At 41.2% G+C, this 11,066-nt stretch overlaps 1 protein-coding gene and 1 long non-coding RNA gene across 3 annotated transcripts in view; both read right to left on the bottom strand.

Annotated features, from left to right (window-relative positions):
* Nucleotides 1–494: 494 nt before the first annotated feature.
* The window catches only part of LOC144901285 (uncharacterized), a 102,682-nt gene continuing 92,110 nt past the window's right edge, over nucleotides 495–11,066 (bottom strand). Inside the window, exons 1-4 of one of the 2 annotated variants that reach the window (XR_013629444.1) lie at nucleotides 1,034–1,049; nucleotides 906–968; nucleotides 683–817; nucleotides 495–557 (exon numbers count right to left, since the gene is read on the bottom strand). This is a non-coding gene — a long non-coding RNA (uncharacterized LOC144901285). Of the gene's footprint in view, nucleotides 558–682; nucleotides 818–905; nucleotides 969–1,033; nucleotides 1,050–11,066 lie in introns of those variants that run through there. The other variant, XR_013629443.1, reaches the window with a different exon arrangement.
* LOC131111067 (uncharacterized) lies at nucleotides 1,062–4,307 on the bottom strand. The gene is made up of 10 exons (XM_078794638.1): nucleotides 4,155–4,307; nucleotides 3,985–4,044; nucleotides 3,823–3,906; nucleotides 3,528–3,561; nucleotides 3,251–3,354; nucleotides 2,936–3,169; nucleotides 2,751–2,844; nucleotides 2,535–2,602; nucleotides 2,319–2,450; nucleotides 1,062–1,157 (listed from the first exon to the last, which is right to left on the bottom strand). The coding sequence occupies exons 1-10, from the start codon at nucleotides 4,251–4,253 to the stop codon at nucleotides 1,062–1,064; spliced, it is 1,005 nt and encodes a 334-aa protein (XP_078650764.1). The 5' UTR covers nucleotides 4,254–4,307.

The raw sequence follows: 11,066 nt of genomic DNA, 5'->3' as shown, positions 1-11,066 counted from the left end.
CTGTGGTGGTGGATGGCACACACGTCTCCTCTGTGACAACCACGGGCCCGGGACTGCAAGGTGGTGTTGGGGTGGAAGGCAGCTCCACACGATGTGGTGTTTCCTCCATCTACACACACATATTTCTGTCATGCCATTTTTCTACACCAACAAATATAGACTGCATATACTATGAAAAGAAAAGTGTATTTTACCCAGCTGGCCTCATCCTGTACAATGTGCTGCAGTGGCATGGAGGAAGGTGGCGATGTTGTCTCCAGAAACCCACACGTGCATGGGGAGAACATGCAAACTCCACACAGAGACACACTCATCCACTGTGTCGCCACTATGACATAGTTAAATATGCATATGCATAGTTACATATCATATGCAAGTTCTTAGCCAATTATTATATTTTCCTAAACAATCTTTACAGAAAGTTGCTTATCATGTTCCTGTGTGGAACCATTGAACCAAGACGAACAAGGTATGACTGTACATTGACTACAAACCTGCAGCTCTGCCACTCTCCTCTTGGAGGCTGGACGACGCCGTTGGCACTCTGCAGTCACCGCCTGATGTGGCACAGAAAAAAAGGAAATATTTCACATGCATAGCTTTTACAAAAAAGAAAGTGCTGTACTTACAAGATTTAGATGCATTTGTGAATAACATACTTTCTATGAAACTGCTAAAGTACCTTTTTGCCCTTGGGGAGAACTGTGGAGGTCTCAGGGCTTGGAAGATGCGATGGAGCCAGCTTGTCCATTGCAACCAGCATGGGCGGGCTGAACCACACAGGGTTCACAGGGATGTTGCACTGCAACAGGTCCTCCTGTCAAAAAGTACCAAAATACATATACTGAGACTTGAAACTATCACTATCCTAACATCCATGCTAGTCTTCATCAAATGTGACAAACCTGCTGCTTGCACATCCCTTTGCTGGAGTCACGGGGCACCTTGGACTTGACACGCCGACTCCTCTGTTGCGATAAGTCACATTAAGGCTACATACATATTCTTGTCCATTTTTAAAAAATTTTTTTACCCCCTCTGCGCTGCCATGCCATGAGAGTCTAGTCAAAAGGGTTGGAAGGATGCTGCACGGTGACCTCACCCTTCACAACCACTTTCGGCAGGAACACTCGCGTCGGTGGGGACGTCGTCTCCAGCTGATGGGACACAGAAAGTGTGTCAGTCCAGCAGCTGAAAAGACCCGCTCTGACGGGGCCGAAGTCGTGGGGATGCAGAGATACGGTCTGGCTAACTTGGCCAACCTGTGGAACTTTCTGTCATTCACCTTCCACCAATCTGTCGGATTTCAATCCAGGGGTGGGGGTGTCCCCCTCAAAATTCTGAACCTTTCAACGCCAGCATTGTCTTGGGAGGATGAGTATTGCTCCCTGAGGAGACGCGTCATTGCAGAAGCGTGCGTAGTGGCAGTTAGTTTTGGTTGTTGAATTATACTTGGAAATTGTGTCGCAGTATTTGCAACGAACAGTCATTTTTAAACTCGAAATGGTCACACGCTACACTGCATGCTTCATGTTTGATACTTTCAGATATGGCGGCAGGGCAGGTCAGCTTGCAGGCAGTTTTCTCTGTCGTCCTAAAGCTACCTAAAACCCACCTGTTTAAATCCGTTTTTAATGTCTAACATGTTATACCTTTTAGCCTTGTTTTTAGCTATGAATGAAAATATGCATTTTAATGCATCTTTTGCTCAACTCCATTTTTCTTCACTGTGAAGCGTCTTTCAGTATTTTAAAAAGGACTACACAAATAAAAAATTATTATATCACCCCCGCTGGTGAGATATTTTATTACCGCCACAGTGAAATTCATTACATTGCTTTCTTGAAGCACGCTACATGAACTACATAAACACATTTAACACTGCCGAAAAAAAATTACATGATCGACAAAATTCCTAATGATCAATAATCGATCATCTATTAATCGTGACCATCCCTAATTTTGATTCAGATTGTGTTTTTCGCACAATAGTTTTATTTATTGAAAGAAAGTTTATTACTTTTGTTGTTTTTGGATTCCATTGTGCACTTTGTTGCATTGTTCAAATAATTCATTTTTTAACTTGTTAATAAAAATATATTTGATTCATGAAGATAAATTAGCTTTAATTGCTATACATGTCAAATTATTAAACGATAGTCTAATCAAAATCGAATCAAATCGGTTTTAAAAATGACTCGTTAGATTAATCGATGTATCAAATAACTATTTTCTAAATTAAAAAATAATCATTTAACCCAGCCCTTAGGTGTTTGTGATTAAAATGTAGTGTGAATGAAGGTGCAACCCAAAAGTACCTCGCCCAGTGGTGACGTAGGAGGAGCTGGTGGCGGAGGTGGGGCGGGTGCGGTACTCTCCAGCTGACGGCGGGCAGCAACCCACAGCAACCTGGCAAGCACAGGCATCCCATCGCTGTCACTGAGGTGTACCTGCCACACATAACCCAAAATGATTAGTAAACCTGGAAATATTCTACTTGTCCATATCCTTGCTATAGGACATCATCCACTTACGCCATCCCTACACCACATCTCAAGGCGTGACAGCGGGAAGTGGTCAGCTGAGGATAGGTAAGGAATACCTGCGGTACAGAACGGAAAAAACAAATCCCTTATTAGTTTCTATAAACTTTTGTTTACCAGGTCAAGTCAATGAAATGACACTGGCATTTTACGTCGTTGAGGTTTCCTACTTATGTTAACCGTATGCCTTTATTTGAATTTGCATACCCATACTAGCTGCCACCCGACGGTACTCCCGGCGCAGACGATCCTGCTGGGCCACCATGACATTCAGACGTGGAGGAAAGTCCACGACGACGACCTGAATAAATGAACATATCATCATAACATTATAAATTCCACTTCATGTAAATCATTATTTGCAACAAGAATATTGATCACAAGGTATTTACGTTAGGCCAGCCGGTGGCGGCCTCGCCAACGGGACGACCCAAGTTGTTGCTGGGTGCCAAAACACAGACCGCCTCGGGAGACCGAGACAGAACTGCATTCTGCACCTCAGCCCACAACTGAGCCGCCGTGGCACCCGGGGTGGACATCACTCCAAAAGACAAGGGTCCCTCCGGCATCTTCACAAATCCATCTGCAATGGCTCGCAGATGGGAGTCTCCAACGATTAGGACAAACTACAAACATACAAATAAATACGTGAGCGCATATTCAATGTCGGTCTTCAATGTACTCTTGTATTCAGACGTTCTACATACCCTCTTGCCCTGAGCCATGGCTGGAATGACCAGCTTGTGGTTCTTCCCAGTCACTGCAGAAACTGGCCATTTCCGCACGGTGTGGCACCACCCAGTGCCTCGGACTAATCACAATCAGACACAATTAAAAAGGTAAATCCTCCAACCTTAAAAAAATAGATACTGTAGCAATGTTTTGCACAGTACGAGACTACAGACAATACATTTGACACAGTGAAAGAACATAAACATTAAAACGATTAAAAAAAAAGTGTTTTCAAGTCACAGGAGGGCTGACCGTGTCTCGAAGGCTGGAGTCTGGCCGGAGACTCCTAAGGAAGTAGCACAAACATTTAAAAAGTGAGTACGACTAAATCAACCAGTACCAATATATCTTTGGCAAAATCAGTCAGCAACTACAGTATGTCTACAGTAACATAGACATCTTACATGTCAACACCAGCAATTATCTGTTATATTCACATTTCTCATCAAACATAACATGACTAGTCACTGAATATCTACAAAACTTTCGGTGCAGCACGAATAACAATTATCCCATACATTTTTCAAAAGGCTGACGAAATTCTTACCTGGGCAACCACAGAAGAAGTGGCAGAGCAGGCATCCACCACACGGGGCTGGTCGGCCAGAGGGGAGGTCTGGAACCTGGCTCTCTGATTAGACATTAGAGGATGTTAAGTTTATGACAATGAAGACAAAGTCATCTTCAAAATGAAAAGTGAAACCAATACCTTCTTCGTGGGAGACTGCAGGGTGGTCCCATCGCTGGTCGTCGAGAGTGGGGACCCAGGCTGTGAACAATGTCAATGTAGTACATATTAGTCCCAAAGGAATATTCTATTTAATCATTTAGTACAGCTACAACACTGTAGTAAGAAATCAGTCAAAAGAGGAAAAGTACCTGCTGGGGTGCGCTGGTCTGGCCCGTCTGTGGATCAGCAAGGTCCAGCTTCCTCCATCGGCGCTTCGCTGCTTCGGAACGCTTCCCCTTCCGTGGCATCCTGTTCACAGCAAAGACAAAAGCACAAAAACACTTCCCAACACTTTAATGTTGAAAATAACACCTGTGTGTGTGTGTGTGTGTGTGTGTGTGTGTATGGATGGATGGATGGATGGATGGTGTGTAGTGTTTTCAGTGACTCTAGTTTAGTAATTTATGGTATGTGTTTATGCACTGATGTCTTCTCTGGTGTATAGATATGAAAGTAGTGATTAGGTAATGGTGGTAGGGCTGATGAGGATAATGATGCTTTCAGTCGCCTTCAGCTGCCAACAGATTTCCAAATCTCGCAATGTGCAATGCTCAGGGAGATGCTGGAAAGAACAGAAAATATTTTACTTCATTAAACAAATCAGGATTAATATTTGATAAAACAACCCTGAGACCTCTGCTGATCAGTACAATATCAAATTAGCTAATTTCCCCACTGAGGGATGAATAATTGCATATCTTATCAATATACCATCAATGTGTTGCGATACAATTGCAAATAGTTCTCAAAACGTCACTTCTACTTCGAAGAGCGCATCAGTCTGAGCACATGGGACCACAGCACCTGCAGCTAGCATGCTCCATAAGCAACCCACACGACAAACATGCAAAGAACCCCTCTTTTTAGTATACGTTTTTCTCATTTTTATCTTTAAAAGGCAACAAGAGTATTAGCAGCAGCTAATGGCATCAAGCTTTACTACAGTGTGAGCACATGGTATCACCGAGCACATGCACATAACTTATTTTGCATCCTTAAGCAATCCACACTATTAAAACATGCTAGAAAAAAACATATTTTAAATAGTTGTATTATTTTAACGTTTAAAGGCAAAGAGAGCATTATTGCTGGCAAAAAGCATCAATCATATTAATCATGCACACATAGGACCACATGAACCAAGCTAGCTTAAACATGCACATAGCTTATTTTGCATCCATAAGCAATCCACACTATTAAAACATGCTAGAAAAAAACATATTTTAAATATGTTGTATTATTTTAACGTTGAAAGGCAAAGAGTATTATTGCTGGCAAAAAGCATCAATCCATCACATTAATCATGCACACATAGGACCGCATGGACCAAGCTAGCTTAAATATGCACATAGCTTATTTTGCATCCATAAGCAAACCACACTATGAAAACGTTCTAAAAAACACATCTTTTAAATATGTTGTATAATTGTAACGTTGAAAGGCAAAGAGAGCATTATTGCTGGCAAAAAGCATCAATCATCACATTAATCATGTACACATAGGACCATGGACCAAGCTAGCTTAAAACATGCAGACAACAGCTATTGAACAACAGCTAAAAGAGCTTTTAAAACATGATAGAAATATTCTTTAAGTAAATGTATTCATTTTTTCACTTTCACCAAGCGTGTATTTTAGCTGTACAATTCAACAGGTTGAATCAATCAATTGCAAGTTGGGTGTGGCACTGAACTTCAGCAAAAGAGATCACCAAGACAAACAAACATACTTTCTACATCTATCAACGTTCATATCTAGCTTCATATTTGTCCATCAACTACAATTGGCAAGTAACAAAAACAACAGTACTCTTAATTTAGAGGAGCATAATTGGATGCGTCTACTTACCTCAGTCGCAAGGAAGGAGTGAACTCGCTGATTGATCTGGTTGAGCATGCCTTGGTTGATCAGCTAACCAGGAGATCCACATGGCGATATTGTATATAGTGATATTTTATGGATTGATAGCAAGTCGAAATTGATATCAGATACTGCTAAGGTATAGGTCCAATTACCGGGATCAGCGCTGTTCATACTGGATCGGCAAAATCCACCCCTCCCCCTTGTCTTTGGAAGCCATTAACACTACATACTCATCCTCAATGAAACGTTCTGTTATAAATGAATGAAAAATAATATGCAATCTGTAAAAAGCTTGTTAGTTTAATTTTTAAAAACGAGATTGAATTTTTGTTCAATAAAAACAACTACAAATACAATAAATACAACAGAGGCAGTTCTGCTTCAATGATGCATTAGACAACCCACGCTGTGGCCCCTCTCCCACCCCACCGTCATTTCATTACATTGATTTTCACTATTTAAACTACAAGTACTATCAGTGATGTGGTATATGTTATCAGATATTGTACTTATAATAACAATAATAGCCCAACACAATTAAATCCAAAACAAATAGAGAAATAAGAAAAGTATATTTTATTTTAAAATATTATTTTAATATTATTTAATATTATTGTATTCTTTTAATATATAAGCATATATATAATATATTATTATTATTATATAATATATAATTATAAAATATTTATATTTTAAAATATTTAAATTTTTAAATATTTTATTTTCAGTGCACAAATCCTTCAAGTACAACTCCCACTCCCACAACTGTTGTATTTACATCCCTGTTAATACAATTTCAATTGTAAGTCAAGAAAATACATTACTAATACGTTGAATATGAGGCTGCACGGCAGAGAGTGGGTAGCGCACAGGCCTCACAGCATGGAGACCCAAGTTCAATTCCATCCTTGGCCATCTCTGTGCATGCGTGCATGTGTGGGTTTTCTCCACCAGCTTCCTCCCACATTCCAAAAACATGCGAGGTTAATTGGCCACTCCAAATTGTCCATAGGTATGAATGTGAGTGTGAATGGTTGTTTGTCTAGATGTGCCCTGTGATTGGCTGGCCACTAGTCCAGGGTGGACTGCCTCTCGCGCAAAAGACAGTTGGAATAGGCTCCCGCACGCCCACGATCCTCGTGAGGATAAGCGGTAGAAAATGAATGAATGAATACATTTAATATGGTGGTGTACATGAATTGATTCTCGCTCCACAGGTTTATATTTGGCCTGTCGGTCCTCTTCATCTTTCCTCCTCACATGCATTTTCTCCGGGTATTCCGGTGTCATCCCACATTCCCCACAACATGCGTGTTAGCTTCATAGGCCACTCCAGGGTGGACCCCACCGCTTGCCCGAGACACAGCTGGGATAGGCTCCAGCATACCCCCGCCCGAGTGAGGATAAGCGGCAAAGAAAATGGATGAATGGACTAACAGTTAGCATAGTAGCACCTAGCAAGAGAGCATGAACTACTCAATGTGCCAGGGCAGTTCAATAGTATCCACTATTATACCAGTATATGCCATGGGTTTATTTAGATTTAAACATGAATCAGCATGCTAGCACCGAAAAAGATAGCATAAAGTCGTGAAATTGCCAAGTCACTCCTGTAATGTCTGTACATGATGTCATGTGTGGTTTTACAATTATCCATGCAGTAATGACAGGTGTTGATATGATAGGTGTTGCTACTGGGGATATTAGATACTCCAGTCATATGAAGTGACTGCAGTCACTGTGCTTACTTTTAAAGAGACAACTTTTAAAATGTACCAGATACATGAGATATCGAAGATAATGTAAGGAGTTAGCATTGTAGCATCTAGCGAGAAAGTCCATGAAGTAGTCAGGCAGCCCCATAGTGTCCCTACATAATGCCACGTGTGTATTTGCCTTTAGACATGAGTAAATTAGCAAAATGCTAACATGCTAATAGCTACCATAATAGCACCTAGCAATATAGCATCAAGTCCCTAAAGTCTTAAAGAAGTCAGGAAGTCCCATAGTGTCCCTACATTGCCATGTGTCTATTTGCCTTTAGACATGAGTAAATTAGCTAAAATGCTAACATGCCAACAGTCACCATGCTAGAACCTAGCAAGAGAGCCTTAGTTTAGAAAGTGCCAGGGTTGTCCTATAACCTCCCTGAATAATGCCATGTCTGTATTTGCCTTTAGACATGAGTAAATTAGCCCAAATTCTAACATGCTAACGGCTACCATGCTAGGACCTAGCAATGGGGCCTCAAGTTTGGAAACTGCCAAGGTTGTCCTATAACCTCCTCCCTGCACCGTGCCATGTGTGTATTTGCCTTTAAACATGTGTAAATTAGTTTAAATGCTAACATGCTAACAGTCATCATGCTAGCACCTAGTATGAGAGCCTCAAGTTTAGAAAGTGCCAAGGTTGGCCTATAACCTCCCTACATTATACCATGTGTGTATTTGCCTTTAGACATGAGTAAATTAGCCCAAATGCTAACATGCTAACGGCTACCATGCTAGGACCTAGCAATGGGGCCTCAAGTTTGCAAACTGCCAAGGTTGTCCTATAACCTCCTCCCTGCACCGTGCCATGTGTGTATTTGCCTTTAAACATGTGTAAATAAGCCTAAATGATAACATGCTAACAGTCATGCTAGCATCTAGCAAGAGAGCCTCGAGGTTAGAAAGTGCCAAGGTTGTCCTATAACCTCCCTACACCATGCCATGTGTGTATTATCCTTTAGACATGAGTAAATTAGCTTAAATGCTAACATGCTAACGGCTACCATGCTAACACCTAGCAAGAGGGCCACAAGTTTAGAAACTGCCAAGGTTGTCCTATAAGCTCCCTGCATCATGCCATGTGTGTATTTGCCTTTAAACATGAGTAAATTAGCTTAAATGCTAACATGCTAACAGTCATCATGCTAGCACCTAGCAAGAGAGCCTCGAGGTCAGAAAGTGCCAAGGTTGTCCTATAACCTCCCTACACCATGCCATGTGTGTATTATCCTTTAGACATGAGTAAATTAGCTTAAATGCTAACATGCTAACAGCTATTATGCTAGCACCTAGCAAGAGGGCCACAAGTTTAGAAACTGCCAAGGTTGTCCTATAACCTCCCTGCATCATGCCATGGGTGTATTTGCCTTTAAACATGAGTAAATTAGCTTAAATGCTAACATGCTAACAGTCATCATGCTAGCACCTAGCAAGAGGGCCTCAAGTTTAGAAACTGCCAAGGTTGTCCTATAACCTCCCTGCCTCATGCCATGTGTATATTTGCCTTTAGACATGAGTAAATTAGCTTAAATGCTAACATGCTAACGGCTACCATGCTAGCACCTAGCAAGAGAGCCTCAAGTTTAGAAAGTGCCAAGGTTGTCCTATAACCTCCCTACATCATGCCATGTGTGTATTATCCATTAGACATGAGTAAATTAAATTAAATGCTAACATGCTAACGGCTACCATGCTAGCACCTAGCAAGAGGGCCTCAAGTTTAGAAACTGCCAAGGTTGTCCTATAACCTCCCTGCATCATGCCATGTGTGTATTTGCCTTTAAACACGAGTAAATTAGCTTAAATGCTAACATGCTAACAGTCATCATGCTAGCACCTAGCAAGAGAGCCTCAAGTTTAGAAAGTGCCAAGGTTGTCCTATAACCTCCCTACATCATGCCATGTGTGTATTTGCCTTTAGACATGAGTAAATTAGCTTAAATGCTAACATGCTAACAGTTATCATGCTAGCACCTAGCAAGAGAGCCTCAAGTTTAAAAAGTGCCAAGGTTGTCCTATAACCTCCCAACATCATGCCATGTGTGTATTTGCCTTTAGACATGAGTAAATTAGCTTAAATGCTAACATGCTAACCGTCATTATGCTAGCACCTAGCAAGAGGCCCTCAAGTTTAGAAAGTGCCAAGGTTGTCCTATAACCTCCCTACATCATGCCATGTGTGTATTTGCCTTTAGACATGAGTAAATTAGCTTAAATGCTAACGTGCTAACGGCTACCATGCTAGCACCTAGCAAGAGGCCCTCAAGTTTAGAAAGTGCCAAGGTTGTCCTATAACCTCCCTATTTCATGCCATGTGTGTATTCGCCTTTAAACGTGAGTAAATTAGCTTAAATGCTAACATGCTAATAGTTATCATGCTAGCACCTAGCAAGAGGCCCTCAAGTTTAGAAACTGCCAAGGTTGTCCGATAACCTCCCTACATCATGCCATATGTGTATTTGCCTTTAAACGTGAGTAAATTAGCTTAAATGCTAACGTGCTAACAGTCATCATGCTAGCACCTAGCAAGAGAGCCTCAAGTTTAGAAAGTGCCGAGGTTGTCCTATAACCTCCCTACATCATGCCATGTGTGTATTTGCCTTTAGACATGACTAAATTAGCTTAAATGCTAACATGCTAACGGCTACCATGCTAGCACCTAGCAAGAGGGTTTCAAGTTAAGAAAGTGCCAAAGTTGACCTATAACCTCCCTATATCATGCCATGTGTGTATTTGCCCTTAAACGTGAGTAAATTAGCTTAAATGTTAACATGCTAACAGTTATCATGCTAGCACCTAGCAAGATTGCCTCAAGTTTAGAAAGTGCCAAGGTTGTCCTATAACCTCCCGACATCATGCCATGTGTGTATTTGCCTTTAGACATGACTATATTAGCTTAAATGCTAACATGCTAACGGCTACCATGCTAGCACCTAGCAAGAGGGTTTCAAGTTAAGAAAGTGCCAAAGTTGACCTATAACCTCCCTATATCATGCCATGTGTGTATTTGCCCTTAAACGTGAGTAAATTAGCTTAAATGTTAACATGCTAACAGTTATCATGCTAGCACCTAGCAAGATTGCCTCAAGTTTAGAAAGTGCCAAGGTTGTCCTATAACCTCCCGACATCATGCCATGTGTGTATTTGCCTTTAGACATGACTAAATTAGCTTAAATGCTAACATGCTAACGGCTACCATGCTCACACCTAGCAAGAGGGCCTCAAGTTTAGAAACTGCCAAGGTTGTCTGATAACCTTGGCATGATAACATCGTGCCATATGTGTATTTGCCTTTAAACGTGAATAAATTAGCTTAAATGCTAACATGCTAACAGTCATCATGCTAGCACCTAGCAAGAGAGCCTAAAGTTTAGAAAGTACCAAGGTTGTCCTATAACCTCCCCACATCATGACATGTGCTTAGTAGCC

This window comes from Doryrhamphus excisus, linkage group LG11 (assembly GCF_037039965.1).
Source record: "Doryrhamphus excisus strain RoL-2023G ecotype Guam linkage group LG11, RoL_Dexc_Guam_v1.1, whole genome shotgun sequence".
Lineage (NCBI taxonomy): Eukaryota > Metazoa > Chordata > Actinopteri > Syngnathiformes > Syngnathidae > Doryrhamphus > Doryrhamphus excisus.
This window is presented reverse-complemented; position numbering and strand designations above follow the sequence as displayed.